General features: G+C 37.0%; 1 protein-coding gene across 1 annotated transcript; it reads right to left on the minus strand.

Moving 5' to 3' along the window:
* cbx4 (chromobox homolog 4 (Pc class homolog, Drosophila)) lies at positions 1 to 4712 on the minus strand. The gene is made up of 5 exons (XM_065252934.2): positions 4312 to 4712; positions 4192 to 4235; positions 3712 to 3777; positions 2815 to 2881; positions 1 to 2417 (listed from the first exon to the last, which is right to left on the minus strand). Exons 1-5 carry the CDS (start codon positions 4378 to 4380, stop codon positions 1104 to 1106), a joined length of 1560 nt encoding a protein of 519 aa, XP_065109006.1. The 5' UTR covers positions 4381 to 4712; the 3' UTR covers positions 1 to 1103.
* Between the last annotated feature and the right edge of the window lie 10507 nt (positions 4713 to 15219).

Consider the following 15219-nt stretch of genomic DNA (forward strand, 5'->3'; position numbering starts at 1 on the left):
CTCCAATACAGAATTATACTGTCCATTATAATGGACATATATGTCCATTATTCTGTCAATCCTAAAATCTTTAATCATATAAGAGGACATACAGATCAGATTTTCTGTGGCTGTGGTCACACAGCTGGAATATAATTATTCCATATGAAGGTAGCCTTTATTAACGTTTTAATGAATGTAATTACAAAATATGTCCAGGAGATGATAAAGTGCAACTTAAACATTTTAAAGGTAGGGAACATCAAACAATCCAGTTCTTTATCTGGCATTGAACAAGAAAGACCTCACAGGTCAACAACATCTGGAAGTAAAATATTTAATTCAAAAGCAAAACAAGATCTGTTACACTTATATTCAAAAATACTTTTAAAGTATATTCATACACATTTATGATGACACCTTTTAAAGCAACTCAAAATTAATAGTTCTCAACTTGATCTAATGGGAATTCGTATGAGTTTGCCAATTTGTGTAAATTACAATTAGAGAAAATTTTTGTTTACCCCACCCCTAATCCCAACATCAGAGGGGTAAAAGCAAATCATTCAAAAACGTACAAAGTTGATTGTATAAATTCATAAGAATTAGCCAAATCATAAAAACGTACAAATTCCCATGAGATTGTGTTGGTTATATGTAGTCTGAACATGTTTTAATTCCAATACAGTGGAAGAAAAAGTCTTTACGGGTGGCTATTGAGTGTCTGTAAGTTCAAAATGTGTATTTAGCTCATCCTACCCAACAGTTATATTCACAGACATTGAAAAGACTGGATAAGTGCATTTAATCTTAGGCTTTAGTTCTTCAGTTTAACTAGTGTGCTATCTATTAGCCAGTTATTTTCTCAGGAAGGTACAAATTCCTAATAATTCAAAGCGGTATTATACACTGTCTATTATACAAAAATGATTTTATTTACCGTCACTTTAAGAAACTGCAGCAAATCATCTGAATTGTATGCATTACAAAACCCATCATTGTCATTTAAACAAATAAACCTTATATACGCTTATTTGTTAAATACACATCTTCTGGAATGGCTATGATGCATCAATGCATCTTAAATACATCCAGTCGAACTGATGAGAATCCACTTGCTCTTGCTATTCACCGGGAACATATTCCTTAAACGTCACGGTTAAACAATTTGTGGTGATATCCGTGATGATAACGTTACCCAGAAACGATTTGAAATGGTTGTCCACTTTCTCAGAGCTGTCCTTTGCTTTCTCCACAGGAGAATGGGCTTCAATAGGAAGCTGTTTTGGAGTTCTTGTTGGACCACAACTTAAGTCAATGGGCTCTTCAAGGATGGTGTCTGTAAAGTCATAACCATAAGTTTCGCCGGTATGGGAGCTTTTGTAATGCAAGTTGATGGGTTCTCTTTGAGGAGAAGAGAGAACCGTATTTGGAGCGCTGATGCTTCTGCAGCTAAAAAACTGCTTACAATCTCTCACATCCTCACCGGGTTCTGACAGGTTTCTCTTGCGGTGACTGACTTTGATGTCCATGTGAGATGGAGCAGCTTTCTCCACTGAAATTGGTTTGGAGGGCAGCGGCTGACCTTCACATATTTCCATCCGTTCGATTACTGCGTCCACTTTTTGTTCAGTCTCTGCAGGTTTAGAAGGTTCGACCTTCTTGTGGGACTTTTCGTGAACACCATTATCAGCAGAAGAAACTTTGCTGGTTTTCTCAAGAAAACCATTTTTTTGGGCCTCTACTTGATTTAATGTTTCACCTTCAGAATGATTGTCTGTATTCAGATTGTTCCTAGTTGGTTCCACTTGGAGTTGTGTCGTTTGTACTGCAGACGCTCCCTTGTTTTTTCCTTTAGATGAATGCACACCCTTGTCCATATATTTGCTCATTACAATGACAATTCTGCCATTCTTGTTCTTATTCTTGATTATTTTCATCTTACTGCTGATGCCATTAGGAAGCGCAATGGCTTTGGAGCTCGTCTTAAGTGCACGGTCTTCCTTGTTACTGTTATTCGGCGGTCCTTTAAACTCAACAGAGAGATCTTTGACTTTGCTCAGGCAACCAGTGTCTTTGTTCCGTATCCACTTCTGTTGTAGGGCTGGAGGGAGGTTCCACCCTTTGTTTGAAGGGTCTTGACCCTTGGCCTCTTTGGGTCCCGAGAACGGCACGTCGTACATCTTAGGGTCTGGCTGGTAATGATGATGTTTTTTGCTGTTTAGCTGATAAAAGTGTTTCTTTTTCCTACTGATGTGCTGTTCTGCTGGAACCTCCTTGCTGGGTTGGTACTGATGGTGTTTTTTACTGTTAAGCTGGTAGTGCTGCGGTCGTGATCGCTGAATCTGAAAGGAGTCCAGTTTGGGATGGTTCTCCTCGTCCAACGATGTGTCTTCGAGACCACCCAGAATGCTGGATCTACGGGCAAATGCTGGGAGCTGGAACGAAAGGAGTAAACATATATGAACTACCTAAATGAACCGAAAGTTCATCGACTGTTTAGTTTTAGATAAGTAAATTCTTTGCAGATAGCCTAGGCATGTTTCATTATCCTGTTTTTCCTGTTAATCTTGCAACTCAATTGATGGCCATAACCAAAACTGGCAAAAAAAGTCATTGTGAATGAATTTTGTATGACACTAGCATTAGTCATAATGAATCTCTGTACATTAGGCGACTTGCAGACATAAAGGAGCCGTTGGCAATTCCAATTATTGATTCACAATGAAACTGTCTCATGCACACACAGTGCAAAAGAATGGTTGGTCATGAATGAGGAATATAGAGAAATATGAACTACTGATGCACTGACTGCGAGACTGCTTTCTGACGTACCTGGACCAAGGTGTGCTTAGGTTTGGGTCCTCTTTTGCGATATCCCACCAACTGCTCCTGTCTTTCTCTGAAAACCAAGTACAAAATATTTAACTAAGATATTAAACATTCTCAAAATGGAGGTTTTAATAACAATTCATTGTTAATACAATTGTAAACATGAATTAGTCTGTTCATGCTTTCCAGAAACTTTATCATCATGATCATGACTGATCTCCTTGATCACCAGGTTACAATGCATACAAACATAAGCACTATAAGTAACTTGACACTGTTTAACCCATGGAACGTCCTTTGTACTTAAAGTGCAACTAAACAAATATGTCACAAGCTATACAATCGAAGCGTGACATTGCTTTTGAATGCTTTGAATTTTTTTACTGTTATCTCTAGAATATTTAAGTACAGGGAGCTCAGGATGGCTTGACTGCTGATACTGCTGATTAGATCATAAACATGGTTTTAGGCTGAGTATTTCTATATACAAGCACATTGTCTGCTGTATACTTATGAGCTTTATTATTCAAATAATTACAAAGCTCGCAGCCAGGAACAGATGCAAACAAAATGTTAAGCTTGAATGCACTGTAAGTCGTTTTGCATAAAAGTGTCTGCCAAATACATAAATGTTAATGTAGACCTTCAAACTTAGATCAGAGTAGAAGAAAATTAAAACTTGGTCAATATAAAATGCCACATCAGCTTCATGAATATTGATAGCAATGGCGTGTTTGCAAACTGAATCAAGGCAAGTATCAAGAGAGTCTTTGTGGGACTACAATTAATCTTCACATAGAGCGCTAGAGGACAAGCGGTGACTGTGCAGACAGTTAGCCCCGCCTCCCGTGACCATATATGGTCAACATTACAAGTTCAGTTATTCGTCCTCCATCTCACCTGTTTTGGAAAGCGACAAGAAGTCGAGGGTCAAGAATGTTCTCCTCTGGTTCCCATGTATTATATCTGTAATAACAAAGAGGGAACAGTTTAAATCTGTCGCATTTTTCTAAGATGTGCAATCAAAAAGCCCATACAGCAGTTAAACGGATCGCTATATAAAAGTGTTCACAGTAAACGACGCATTTTCTAAATTTAAAACAATAATCATACGAACAAAACTTTGTACTTTCGTCCAAAATCTGAAAGACGAAACGTTATTCAGTGCACTTGCTAAAACTGTGACACGGTGGCCATGTTATCATCACTGCTGCTTGTGCTCATGCCAAACCACACATGTGCAGTAAATAAAACGCGCAGAGATCACCCGCGTAAATTTCTGACGGATTCCGCGGCAACGGCTTCTCGCGCCAAATACCGCGTTGGCTGCCTAAATCAACACTGCTTGAAAACAGCATGCACATAAAAAAAAACACTTACTTGGCCGACCATCCCCGCCACTTCACCAGATACTCGATCCTGCCCTGTAACACGGAGAAATCGTGAGATTTTGAAAACGGCGACATTTACGGTAGTTGCACTTATTAGCGCCAGTTTTACCTTCCGCAGGCGCTTCTTCTCGATGCCCTCCACCGCGAAGACGTGCTCCCCGACGGCAGGTAGATCCATTCTCGCGCTGTCACCCGCTCGCGGCTAATTCACGCGTCAAATCGTCGCTGCAACGGCTTGGCTCTTTCCGCGCTCTGCCACAGCCGTGGCTCGAGATGAATTCGTCGCTCACCCCTCCTCTCTGAATCTGGCGTGTATTTGTCTCTGTGTAAGCGATGGGCACTGGAAAAGCTGGCTGCTTGCTGCTGCTGCTACTACAGAAAATAGTTCACGCAATAATACGCCGAGGCAGGCGCGTGACGTCAGTCGGCGCGCGGGGAGGGGGAGGTTGAAAAAACTAAATGTGCTAAATGCAGAATGAAAAACTGTAGTGTGTAGTGTAAACGTTTTAATTAACAACTTGGAAGTATGCATGAATGCTGAACAGCTTGGTTAAAAAGCCAAATCTCTATCTATCTATCTATCTATCTATCTATCTATCTATCTATCTATCTATCTATCTATCTATCTATCTATCTATCTATCTATCTATCTATCTATCTATCTATCTAGTAGATACCAATGCATTTTATAGGCTTTATATATATATATATATTCATACTTAGTAAGCATACAGGATCTAAAATATCAAACACCATATTTTTTATATTCTGTCTCTACCCAAATCCAGCAAAGACGAGCATAAGATGGTAGCTGGTTTTAGCTGGTTTAAGGTGGCAGTATCTGGTCTAAGCTGGTCCTTCCAGCCTGGCAAAGCTGGTCTAACTCAAACCGAAGCTTAGGCTGGTCTTAGCTGGATTTTTCAGTAGGGTATGTTGTAGATAGTAATGCATTTCAAAGACTTTTAAATTAGCACCTTGCAAATACGCATGAATGCTGAGCATGCTTTAGTTAAAAAGCACCCATCAAATCTATCTATCTATCTATCTATCTATCTATCTATCTATCTATCTATCTATCTATCTATCTATCTATCTATCTAGATAATGAGTTGCTATATAGGACCTCATTTAAGCATATACAGGATCTTACATTTCAAGCAAAGTGTCTGCAGAATATTCTGAACTTCGATTTTTGCAAGCAATAAATATTTTATACATGGATGTTTAGATGTAGTTTATATATAGCATTAGTTTTTTAATATATAAACTCAAGAGAAGCACCAGAATACCCCGTTTTCCCAAACCCCCCAAACGCACGTACAGCATCGACCAGCACACCTTTCTAAATCTCTTTGGTAAATGAGATTTTATATGAATAAAGGCGCCATTACGTTTAGCTCCATTACGCAATAATTAATCGCTCATTTCGAACAATCGGATTCGGTTCCGTGTAGCGCCAGGAAATGCATTGCTCATTTTAACACATTTAGTGACTATACGCATAAACACGTACCGATTTTACAAAGGTTTGCATGTGGAGTGAACACTAAATAACACGGCATGTAGATTTGGGTCTGCATCGCCTTCGCTAAATGGGAATAAGTACAGTACACGAATTATTAGATTCGCATATGTATTGCCAGCGAATAAAATTCAGCAACTAAATGGTTAAAAGGAAGCTGAGGCGTCAACAGCCAACCACATATCCATATATGGCAATGAAATAGAAAGAGCAAAATATATCGGTTTTATGCACTTTGATGACATTTCTGTGCACACAGACGGAAATATCTACACACAGGAGACGATATATGATGGAATGTGTTTTTGATAAAGGCAATTTTATCGTCGTTTTCTGCCGCGTGTCGGTTTTGAGGAATACGCCCTGCTGCCGCAGAAACACAGAGAGCGAGAGAGAGACCGAGCGAGCGAGAGAGAATGGTTAAAATGCATGAACTACACCTGCAATGACACATGACTCTAATATTTGCAGTTATTTTATCGAATAAGATTAAACACTACGAAGTAATCACATTGTAAGAGCAGCATTTGCCTTCATTGCCTCTAAATCTAAATCCGTACAGTCCAACACAAAATGGAGCCCAGCCTAAAAAACACCCTTTCGCAATTTATCCATTTACTGCACAAGTTATTTTTTTTTTTAAACAATATTTTTTATATCACAGATCTGCTTGTGGAATGCATCTTGATCAAACAAACCCAGATTTAAAGAGATAGTTCACCCAAAAATGAAAAATCATAATTTACTCACTCTCCTGTTGTTACAAACCTGTATAAATTTCTTTGTTCTGAAGAACATAAGGAAGATATTTTGAGGAATGTTTGTAACCAAACCCTTCATGAGCCCCATTCACTTTCATAGTATTGTTATTTCCTACTATACAAATGAATGGGGCTCATGATCAGTTTGGATACAAACATTCCTGTTCATTAGAACAAAGACATTTTCTACAGGTTTGTAACAACATGAGTGAGAAAATGATGAACACATTTTCATTTTTGGGTGAACTATCCCTTTAATATGCAATACAGTACTTGTTTACAATTTTTGGACAGGTTCATCTCAGATATAGCAGCTCAAATCCATGCATGTTGTTTAAAATGACCAGATTTCTTTGTGTTGCTGACTTATATTAATGGCATGATAATGACAATGACCTTAGCCTTTGTGGCAGCACTACAAATCTGGTCTGGTTGGCAGCAAAAGAGAGTTGAAAAACAGAAACCTCTTCAAATGATCTTAAACTGATTGTTACAGACCATTTCCATGTATGGAAACTCATTCGGAGAAAACCCAAAATGGGGAGAGAGAGAGAGAGAGAGAGAGAGAGAGAGAGAGAGAGAGAGAGAGAGAGAGAGAGGGAGAGGGAGAGAGAAAGCTATTTGTGCCAGACTATAAGAGAAGCTTCTATTGCTTAACCAAGCGTTGCATTTATACAACTATAAAGGGTCATGGAAGAGGATTGGTTGAGGGCTAGAAGGGTATTAGAAAATGTTAAGTGGGGCCTACAGGCATTCAGTCCCAGCGCAGTGGGTGCTCATTAAGTTTCAGTATCTTAATGAGCTAATATCGAAACTGCACACAGTTTGCCAAACTGATACATTTTAAAGTTATTCCTAAAAGAGTTTTCCCAAAACAATGCATTGAATTATTTTACGTATACAGCATAACAAGCCATTATTTTATCAGTCAAGATAAGCGATTACATCAGAAGAGAGTCATTTTCCACTTTTTCCATTCAGATGGAAAGCGTCAGTGCAATTTTCCCCCGTCATTGCGAGCTTCAAATTCCATTATTTTTCAATTATTGCAGGATTGTTGAGATAAAATACGGTGCCACGGTTAATTTTCTGCCTGCGTTTTCATCTAGCGCTTTATCAATTTTAGAGAGACTATGTCATTGTTATGCACACTGCTGGTAGGAGTGTCTGCTCATCAGAACGGACCCGTGGCGCACCGCTCCTCTACCCCCAGAGCAGATGAAGGGGGTTGGGATTGTCGACTGAGGGGGAGGGGCCCAAAACAGACAGCAGAGATCCCCAGGGTGCAAAGGGATCCAGTAGGATGACCTGTCAATACTATATCAAGCACTGAACCATGATTTCTCTTCCAACATCCATCCAGGCGGTCTGACTTTGCTGGAAACTGCTATTTTGGTTGCGATAAACACATTTTAAAGATCTGCGTGCATGTGCCAAAGCCTTTAAGATATCAAGGACTGGTTATAGTTTGAGTGCTTGTGCTCAGTTCTTTATGGAAAATTAAATTTAGACTCAAAATGTAGATTTTAATTTGATCACAATTGTATTAACTGTATACAAAACCAGATTTTGAACAATTTACTGAACAAATACTTAAAATTTTTTTTTTTAAACACTCAAAGGTATTTTAAAGAATTCATAAGAACCTTATGAAAATTAACCATGATTGTACTACAGTAAAAAAAAACATGGTTATTGTAGTAAAGTACCCATGATTTTTCAATAACCTTTGTACCCAATATCGTATTGGCAATTCAAACATTTGTACCTACATGGTACATATTAGGACCTTTTTTAAAGGGTACTGCCCCAGTGACAGCTTTGTACCTTTATTTTTGACAGTGTAATCAATACACAAAAATCATGTTTACTACACTTTTACCCCCCAAAAAAACATGGTTAATTTCCGTAAGGGCCGAGCTGAAGTTGACATGAATTAAATTTAAAATAAAGGTGCTACACAAAGTCATGCATTAAAGACCTATTTAAGGCTGTATGGTTCCAAGAACCTTTACAATCTGTTATACAAATGGTTTTTTTTTTGTAGTGGAAAACGCTTCTTCACACTATAAGACCTCCAATAACTCTTTGACAGAACAACCTCTAAGCAATAAAATCCTCTTTTGGCCAGTGTCATGTAAATCCAGACTGGCATATGCCGTTTCCTATGAGTGTGAACTTGGCATTTCACTTGTGTTGGCTGTGTTCCTCGCATTTTAATTCGCATTCTCCTGGCATTGGGATTTAGGGCAGCCTAGCCTTGACAACAGACTATGTGGTCTCAGGGTCAATAGAGCTATTTCACACAGGAACCTTGAGTTCTTCTCGCCCCATAACTGTATTAGCCGTTAATGTAACAGCCCGGCGTATTCATTTGACCAGACGAAACCAATCACACACCTAATAAAAGACGTGGACATGCGAGAGGGGGGGGGGGATGAAACATATTAACAAAAGAATATCTCGAACAAACGCTGATAGGATAACTGGACAGTGCAATGCACTGTAATGTGGTTGTCTATCTATATGGAAATCCGGGAGTGTCGGAATCCTCCGTACTATTGTTGGGGAATGTTGAGTAGCCTGTGAAAAGTGGGGGTTTGCTTTGTTTCAAACTAAAATGATAATAACATGAGGAATGAAAATATATGAATAATGGTTTTATTTATAATTCAGAAGAAGGTTTTTGAGAAATTTAATTTATATAGACCATGAGATAATCGATAACAACGATTATGCTATGAATATCTCCATGACTTTTACATTAGAGAAACGGTTACATAGTTATTATAGTCTTGGAGAGGTTAAATCTTGTTTTTGTTTAAACCAAACCACCTTTGATAAGAGTATCACATGTTATATCGACTGTAAATCCCTCTACACACCTTCCACATTTGCCTGAGCACATGTGATGGTTATTTAAAGAGATGGTCATAGATTTTTCCTTCCCATTGAAGTTAATGGCAAATCAATAAGCACTGTATCCACACCACACGCTCTATCCAGAACCTCTAAAGAGAAAGAAAGTCAAACCCATGTAAAAAGGAGATATTTTACTTTACAATGGATCCATTGTGATGCTCAATTTATTATTTTTTAGCATGAATTTCCTGCGTGTGAGTTTCAGGCTAAAATGAAGGCCGCGGTGGCTGTCTGCCAAAAATCAATACGGCACTGAAGAAGTTCACAAGCACGGCTCAATTACAGAATGAATGCCTGCAGTATCTCTGTGTAACACGGATCGAGGTGCTTTGGTTGGCTGTGTTTGCTCACTTTGTTCCCGCAATTCTTTCTGTTGCCGGTCCTTTGACACCAGGCTCAGGAAGTGCGATTTCCATTTCTGTGAATCAAAACAAAAGGATTCTGGTAGATTTTTCTGGGGAGACAAAAACAAGAGGGTTGAGAATCAAATTAACATACAAGGCTGAATTCGTCGTTTATTGTTGTTTTTATATGTAGCTAATTATTTTGGTATGCAGCAAAATTAGGGCATTATCTATGATTGATTGATTGACAGACAGCGACGGTGCATTTAGTGTATTTAAGGCATTTACATGTAATTAGTTTAAACAAAAAATGGATGAACCCAACCCGCTGGGTAAGAATTTAACCTATGCTGGATTGTTTTAACACAAAATTCTTGGCTGTTTTAACCCATTGTTGGGGTAAATAATTAAAGGGATAGTTCACTTTAAAATGAAAATTCTGTCATAATTTACTCATCCTCATGTTGATTTAAATCTGTATGAATTACATTTTTCTGATGAACACAAAAGAAGATATTTTGAGAAATAATGGTAAACGAACAGCATATAGTATCCATTGATGTCCATAGTAGGAATAAAAAATATGAATTTAATGGGTACCGTCAACTGTGTGCTTATCATCATTTTACAAAATATTTTCTTCATCATTTATCACAATACTTACATTTTTTTTTCCTACTATGGAAGTCACTGGTCACATCTGTTGTGTGTTTACCATCATTTCTCAAAATATCTTCTTTTGTGTTCATCAGAAAAAAGAAATTCATACAGGTTTGTAACAACATGAGGATGAGTAAATGATGACAGAATTTTCATTTTAAAGTGAACCATCCCTTTAACCCAATTTAACCCAACATCCGGGTTTGGGCTTTTTCTGACCCAACGCTGGGTTGAAAATAACACAGCATTTTTAGAGTATATGTTCCTATAGTGAACACTATAGTGTAACATGAATGTAAGGCAAAGTCAATAAAAAAATGGTCCAATCAAATTAGCGGAACGCAATATTTTATATATTTGTGTAAAGTTACTTTTAAAAAGTAATGCATTACAATATTAAGTTACTCCCCAAAAAAGTAACTAATTGCGTTACTTAGTCACTTTTCATGGAAAGTAATGCTTACGTTACTTTTACGTTACTTTTACGTTACTTTTGCATTCTTTTTTCTTACTTTGCAGGTGTTTTTTTATGACTGAGAAGTTCTGCATTTAGAAATTGCATATTTCCATCGCCAAAATGTCAAGCTCTGGTCTGCCATCTTCATTTCTTAACTGAAACCGTTCACGCATAGAATGTGTAATTTTACGTTAATATGTTCAGTTTAATTCAGTACATTATTTTATTTTTAAATTGAATTAATTAAACAGAAAAGTAACTTGCATTACTTTTAAAAAAAGTAACACAAATATTAATGTGTGCATTTATAAAGTAATGCGTTACTTTACTCGTTCCTTCAGACTGTAATATTATTACGTAATGCGCGTTACTTGTAATGCGTTACCCCCAACACTGATTATACAGCATTTTCACTCATAAAAATTATTATTTTCAATCCAGCATTGGGTCAAAAAGGACAAACCCAACCAGTTAGGTTGTAATTTCCACCTGGGTTGTTTTAACCAAATTTTAAGTTCAATATAAAAAGCATTAAAGGGATACTCAAGTCAACACAGCATACACTCTTAGAAAGGATGTGTTAATTTTTACACATCTTTTTGTGTTAAGCTTTTAACACATTATGCGTAATTTTTGGGTTGATTTTAAAAGTAACACATAATGTGTTGTTTCAATAATAACACAGAGATGGACGAGTGGATTCTGGGACAACACACTAAATGCATTGTCCCAGAATCCACCCGTCCATCTCTGTGTTATTATTGAAACAACTAATGTGTTGTTTTTAACACATCCGTTCTAAGATTGTAGGTTAAATTACAACCCAAATGGATTGGGTTCTTCCCTTTTTGACCCAGCACTGGGTTGAAAATAACCCAGCTTTTTAAAAGTTTAGCTAGCTTCCGGTTATGACGCCATCTTGGACTTACACGATTCACGAGAGAGTTTTAGAGTAGTGAGCGTTCGTTGCCATTGGTACATTGCGCAGTGACTCTCGTGAATCGCTTTTGTCCAAGATGCCGTTGTTACCGAAAGCTAGTTATTATAGTTTTTTGAGGGGTTTTCCCAGACAGAGATTAGACTAGTTCTAGACTAAAATACAAAAAAAATTGTAAAAACTACAAAAAATTATTATTTGAAATAACATTAATTTTTAATGTCCTTTCTAATGTTTATATAAACATACATTCACAAAATGTATCACAAAAGTAGTCATGTAAGCAGTTGCACATATCCAGTAAAATGAATGGGTCTCTATGCTGATCGAAATGATTTAATTCCTAAACTGTAATATCTAAAAACAATTTAAATCAAATTTAGATCATAATTTATGTGAATTTTCGTCAAAATATGATATTTTTCAGGCAAGTTAATGGTGTAGTTGAGGTATTTAGTGGTAAACAGGTACAAAAGTACTTAAAATCCTTCCAAACACAGCTTTATTGTATAGATGAGAAGTAAACAAAAAAAAGATTATATATTATTTGTATTATTGAAAATGTATATTTTTCTTATGCTTTTCATTTTTAATTTCAAGGGCCAGTAGTGTAAACAGAAAACGAGGAGCGTTTGAAGGTTAAAATCCATCAGTGCCCTTTGTTTTGCCTCAAAATGCCACAAGTAATGTTTTTAGTAAGGTAAGTTTGTTCAAACTAGTTATATTTCTTAATTAAACTTAGGACTGGCTTAAGCTAATCCCTATCTGGGAAACCACCACATGAAGTTTAAAATATGGAGTTGTTCCCTGATCCCTGTTGTATCCCATTATAAGCTTGGAAAAGCAAGGACATTTACTAAAATAACTCCAAATGTGATTGTCTAAAAGATGATGGACATGTTTCTTGGATTACTTGAGAGTGAGTACATCATGCGGTCATTTTGATATTTGGCTGGAGTATCGCTTTCAACACCAAAGAGCTGTAGCTTTTACACATTGCTGTCAATCCCACAATCCACCTTATCCATTAATTTCGGCATCAGTAGAAATGAATGATAAACGCTGGCAAAGCGTCACTTAAAACGCACCAATGGAAACATATTACTCACCCATCCACACACACACGCACGCACGCACGCACACACACACACACCACTAATATAATGCTAATGTTTGAAACCCAATCCATTTTCAATTTCCTGTTGGTTTTCCAATGACACATCTTTCAATGTCAACATCATGCACCTCATTGCCTCCAAGTCATGTGAATTGCCTCCCGGTGTACGAGATACATCTAATGAAGCACAATGAGCCAGTGTTTACAAAACCTCCAGTTTTTCTTACTCTTCCTGCAGCCTGGGAGGAGGTCACACATAAACAACACTGACGCAGGTACGACGCACATATCTGACACAAACGCATTGTTCTGACCTCTCAAGCACTGAGGCAAAGGAGGTTTTTAATAACCCTCCGTGCTGTGCTCACACTGTTTCTTTGTGTACTCTGAATCATGGGTTTCACAACATTGACCACACAATCATCTAAACAATCTTTACTGATAAAAATATACAGCCTGTAATGCATTATAAGTCACTTTTGATAAAAGCGATGGCCAGATGCATAAATAGAAATATATAATGCTGCCACGTTTTTGATATTTAGAAAATATAACAAATTATATATCAATAACACAAATAAATTCCAATAAAATGTTTCTTTATTGATTAAATAGATGAAATTGTGAATTACACATAGACGTTTTCACACCTAGTGGTACCAAATGTACACATATCTGTACCTAAATGAAGGGTGGAGACTGTAGCTATATTCTGTAGCTGTATTTATGTCACCAAGAAGCAAAACTGTAAAACCATCCAGATTAAAAATCACATTCAGATAGAAGCCACTGGCTCTTCTTTTGGCAGCGACATGCTTTGGTTTTATTAAAACGCTCTGGAGAAAATGAGATTTGGGAAGCTGGTGAAAGATCCTGCGCATAATCAATTTTCCTCCGTTTCATAGTGGAAAGGTTTTTGACGTAGCATCGATGCGCCCTGCGTCATTAATATTCATTGATGATGTTGGTACCCCAGTGAGTGGCGGATATTGTGATGATGAAGATTTGGGGTCGCACAGAAAGCAAACGTACGGTGCTGTGAGAGTGGGAGTGTTATTATCCTTTGGGAAGTGACTCAAAAGCACTCCTGTAACTCATGACTCACTTTATACAGCGCTTCTGACTCATCTGTCAAAGGATAATGAAACAAATTTTATGATGAGAAATATTTAAAAGACCCATTGCTGTGTTGCTGACAGTGTAGGAGGAAAGCTAATTTATATTTATTTCTTTTGCAGACGCTTATCCAAAGCAAGGGAAAATGCAAGGTTTATCATCAAGGAACCAACCAACAATAGTGGATGTGAATTTTAATAATAAACCAAAAGAGTACACGGCTTTCTGTTTCGTTTTTGCTAAAGAAACAAAGGACTGCTGTGTTATTCCCGATGTATATTATTCCTAACGCTTATGACTAACACACTTACTCACTTATATAAACATACATTAATATGAAAGCAATGTAAGAAAGAAACAGCTGCCAAACAGCTGCATATAAGATCAGCTGTCCGCTGCAAAACCTCAGCTTGCAATCCGCACAGAGGGGAAACCACAGGTGCATCGCTTTCCGGAAATGACAAAACATGAGAAAAAACACATAAAATATGTAGAAAGGTCACACAAATGTACTTGGTTTTAAATGAACATGTAAAAACACTGTAAAAAAGTTCAACATAAAAAAGTAAAGTTATCTGGTTGCCTTAAAATGTTGAGTTCATTTAACTTAAAAAATGTTAGTTGGCACAATTTTTACACAATTTTGTTTTTAAGTTAACTAATATTTTTAAGTTAAATTATAAGGCAACCAGGCAACCTAAAATTTAAGGTTTTTAAGTTGAACTAACAAATCTTTTTTCACGGTGCATTCGTGTTAACAAATAAAATCTTTTAATAAAGTTTACTAAAACATTTGTAACATTTGAAAAACAAAATAAATACTGTCAAGACCAAAACTATATGTTACACTGTAAAACAAAGTTATAACAACTTGGTTTTGCAAGTCAATTCAACATACTATTTCAAGTTTGGGCTTAAAAAAGTTGACATAACTTAAAAAAAAATTTAAGTTGAAATATGTGTTGATTTGACAAAAATGCGGCAAATGTTTTACAGTGTGTAGTGTGCTGATCTATACACAGAAAAACTGAATGAATGACCTTGAGATCAATTGCTCTAAGGTCGCAGACGATTTAGAAAAGTCAAGTTTGCGCAGAATAGCTTGAGTGTCCAAATAGATTTGGGGGTGCAGTTTATCCAGGCCATCTCATGCATAGCGGTGTCATAATTATTGAGATCGT

This window comes from Paramisgurnus dabryanus, chromosome 3, assembly GCF_030506205.2.
Source record: "Paramisgurnus dabryanus chromosome 3, PD_genome_1.1, whole genome shotgun sequence".
NCBI classification, from domain to species: Eukaryota; Metazoa; Chordata; class Actinopteri; order Cypriniformes; family Cobitidae; genus Paramisgurnus; species Paramisgurnus dabryanus.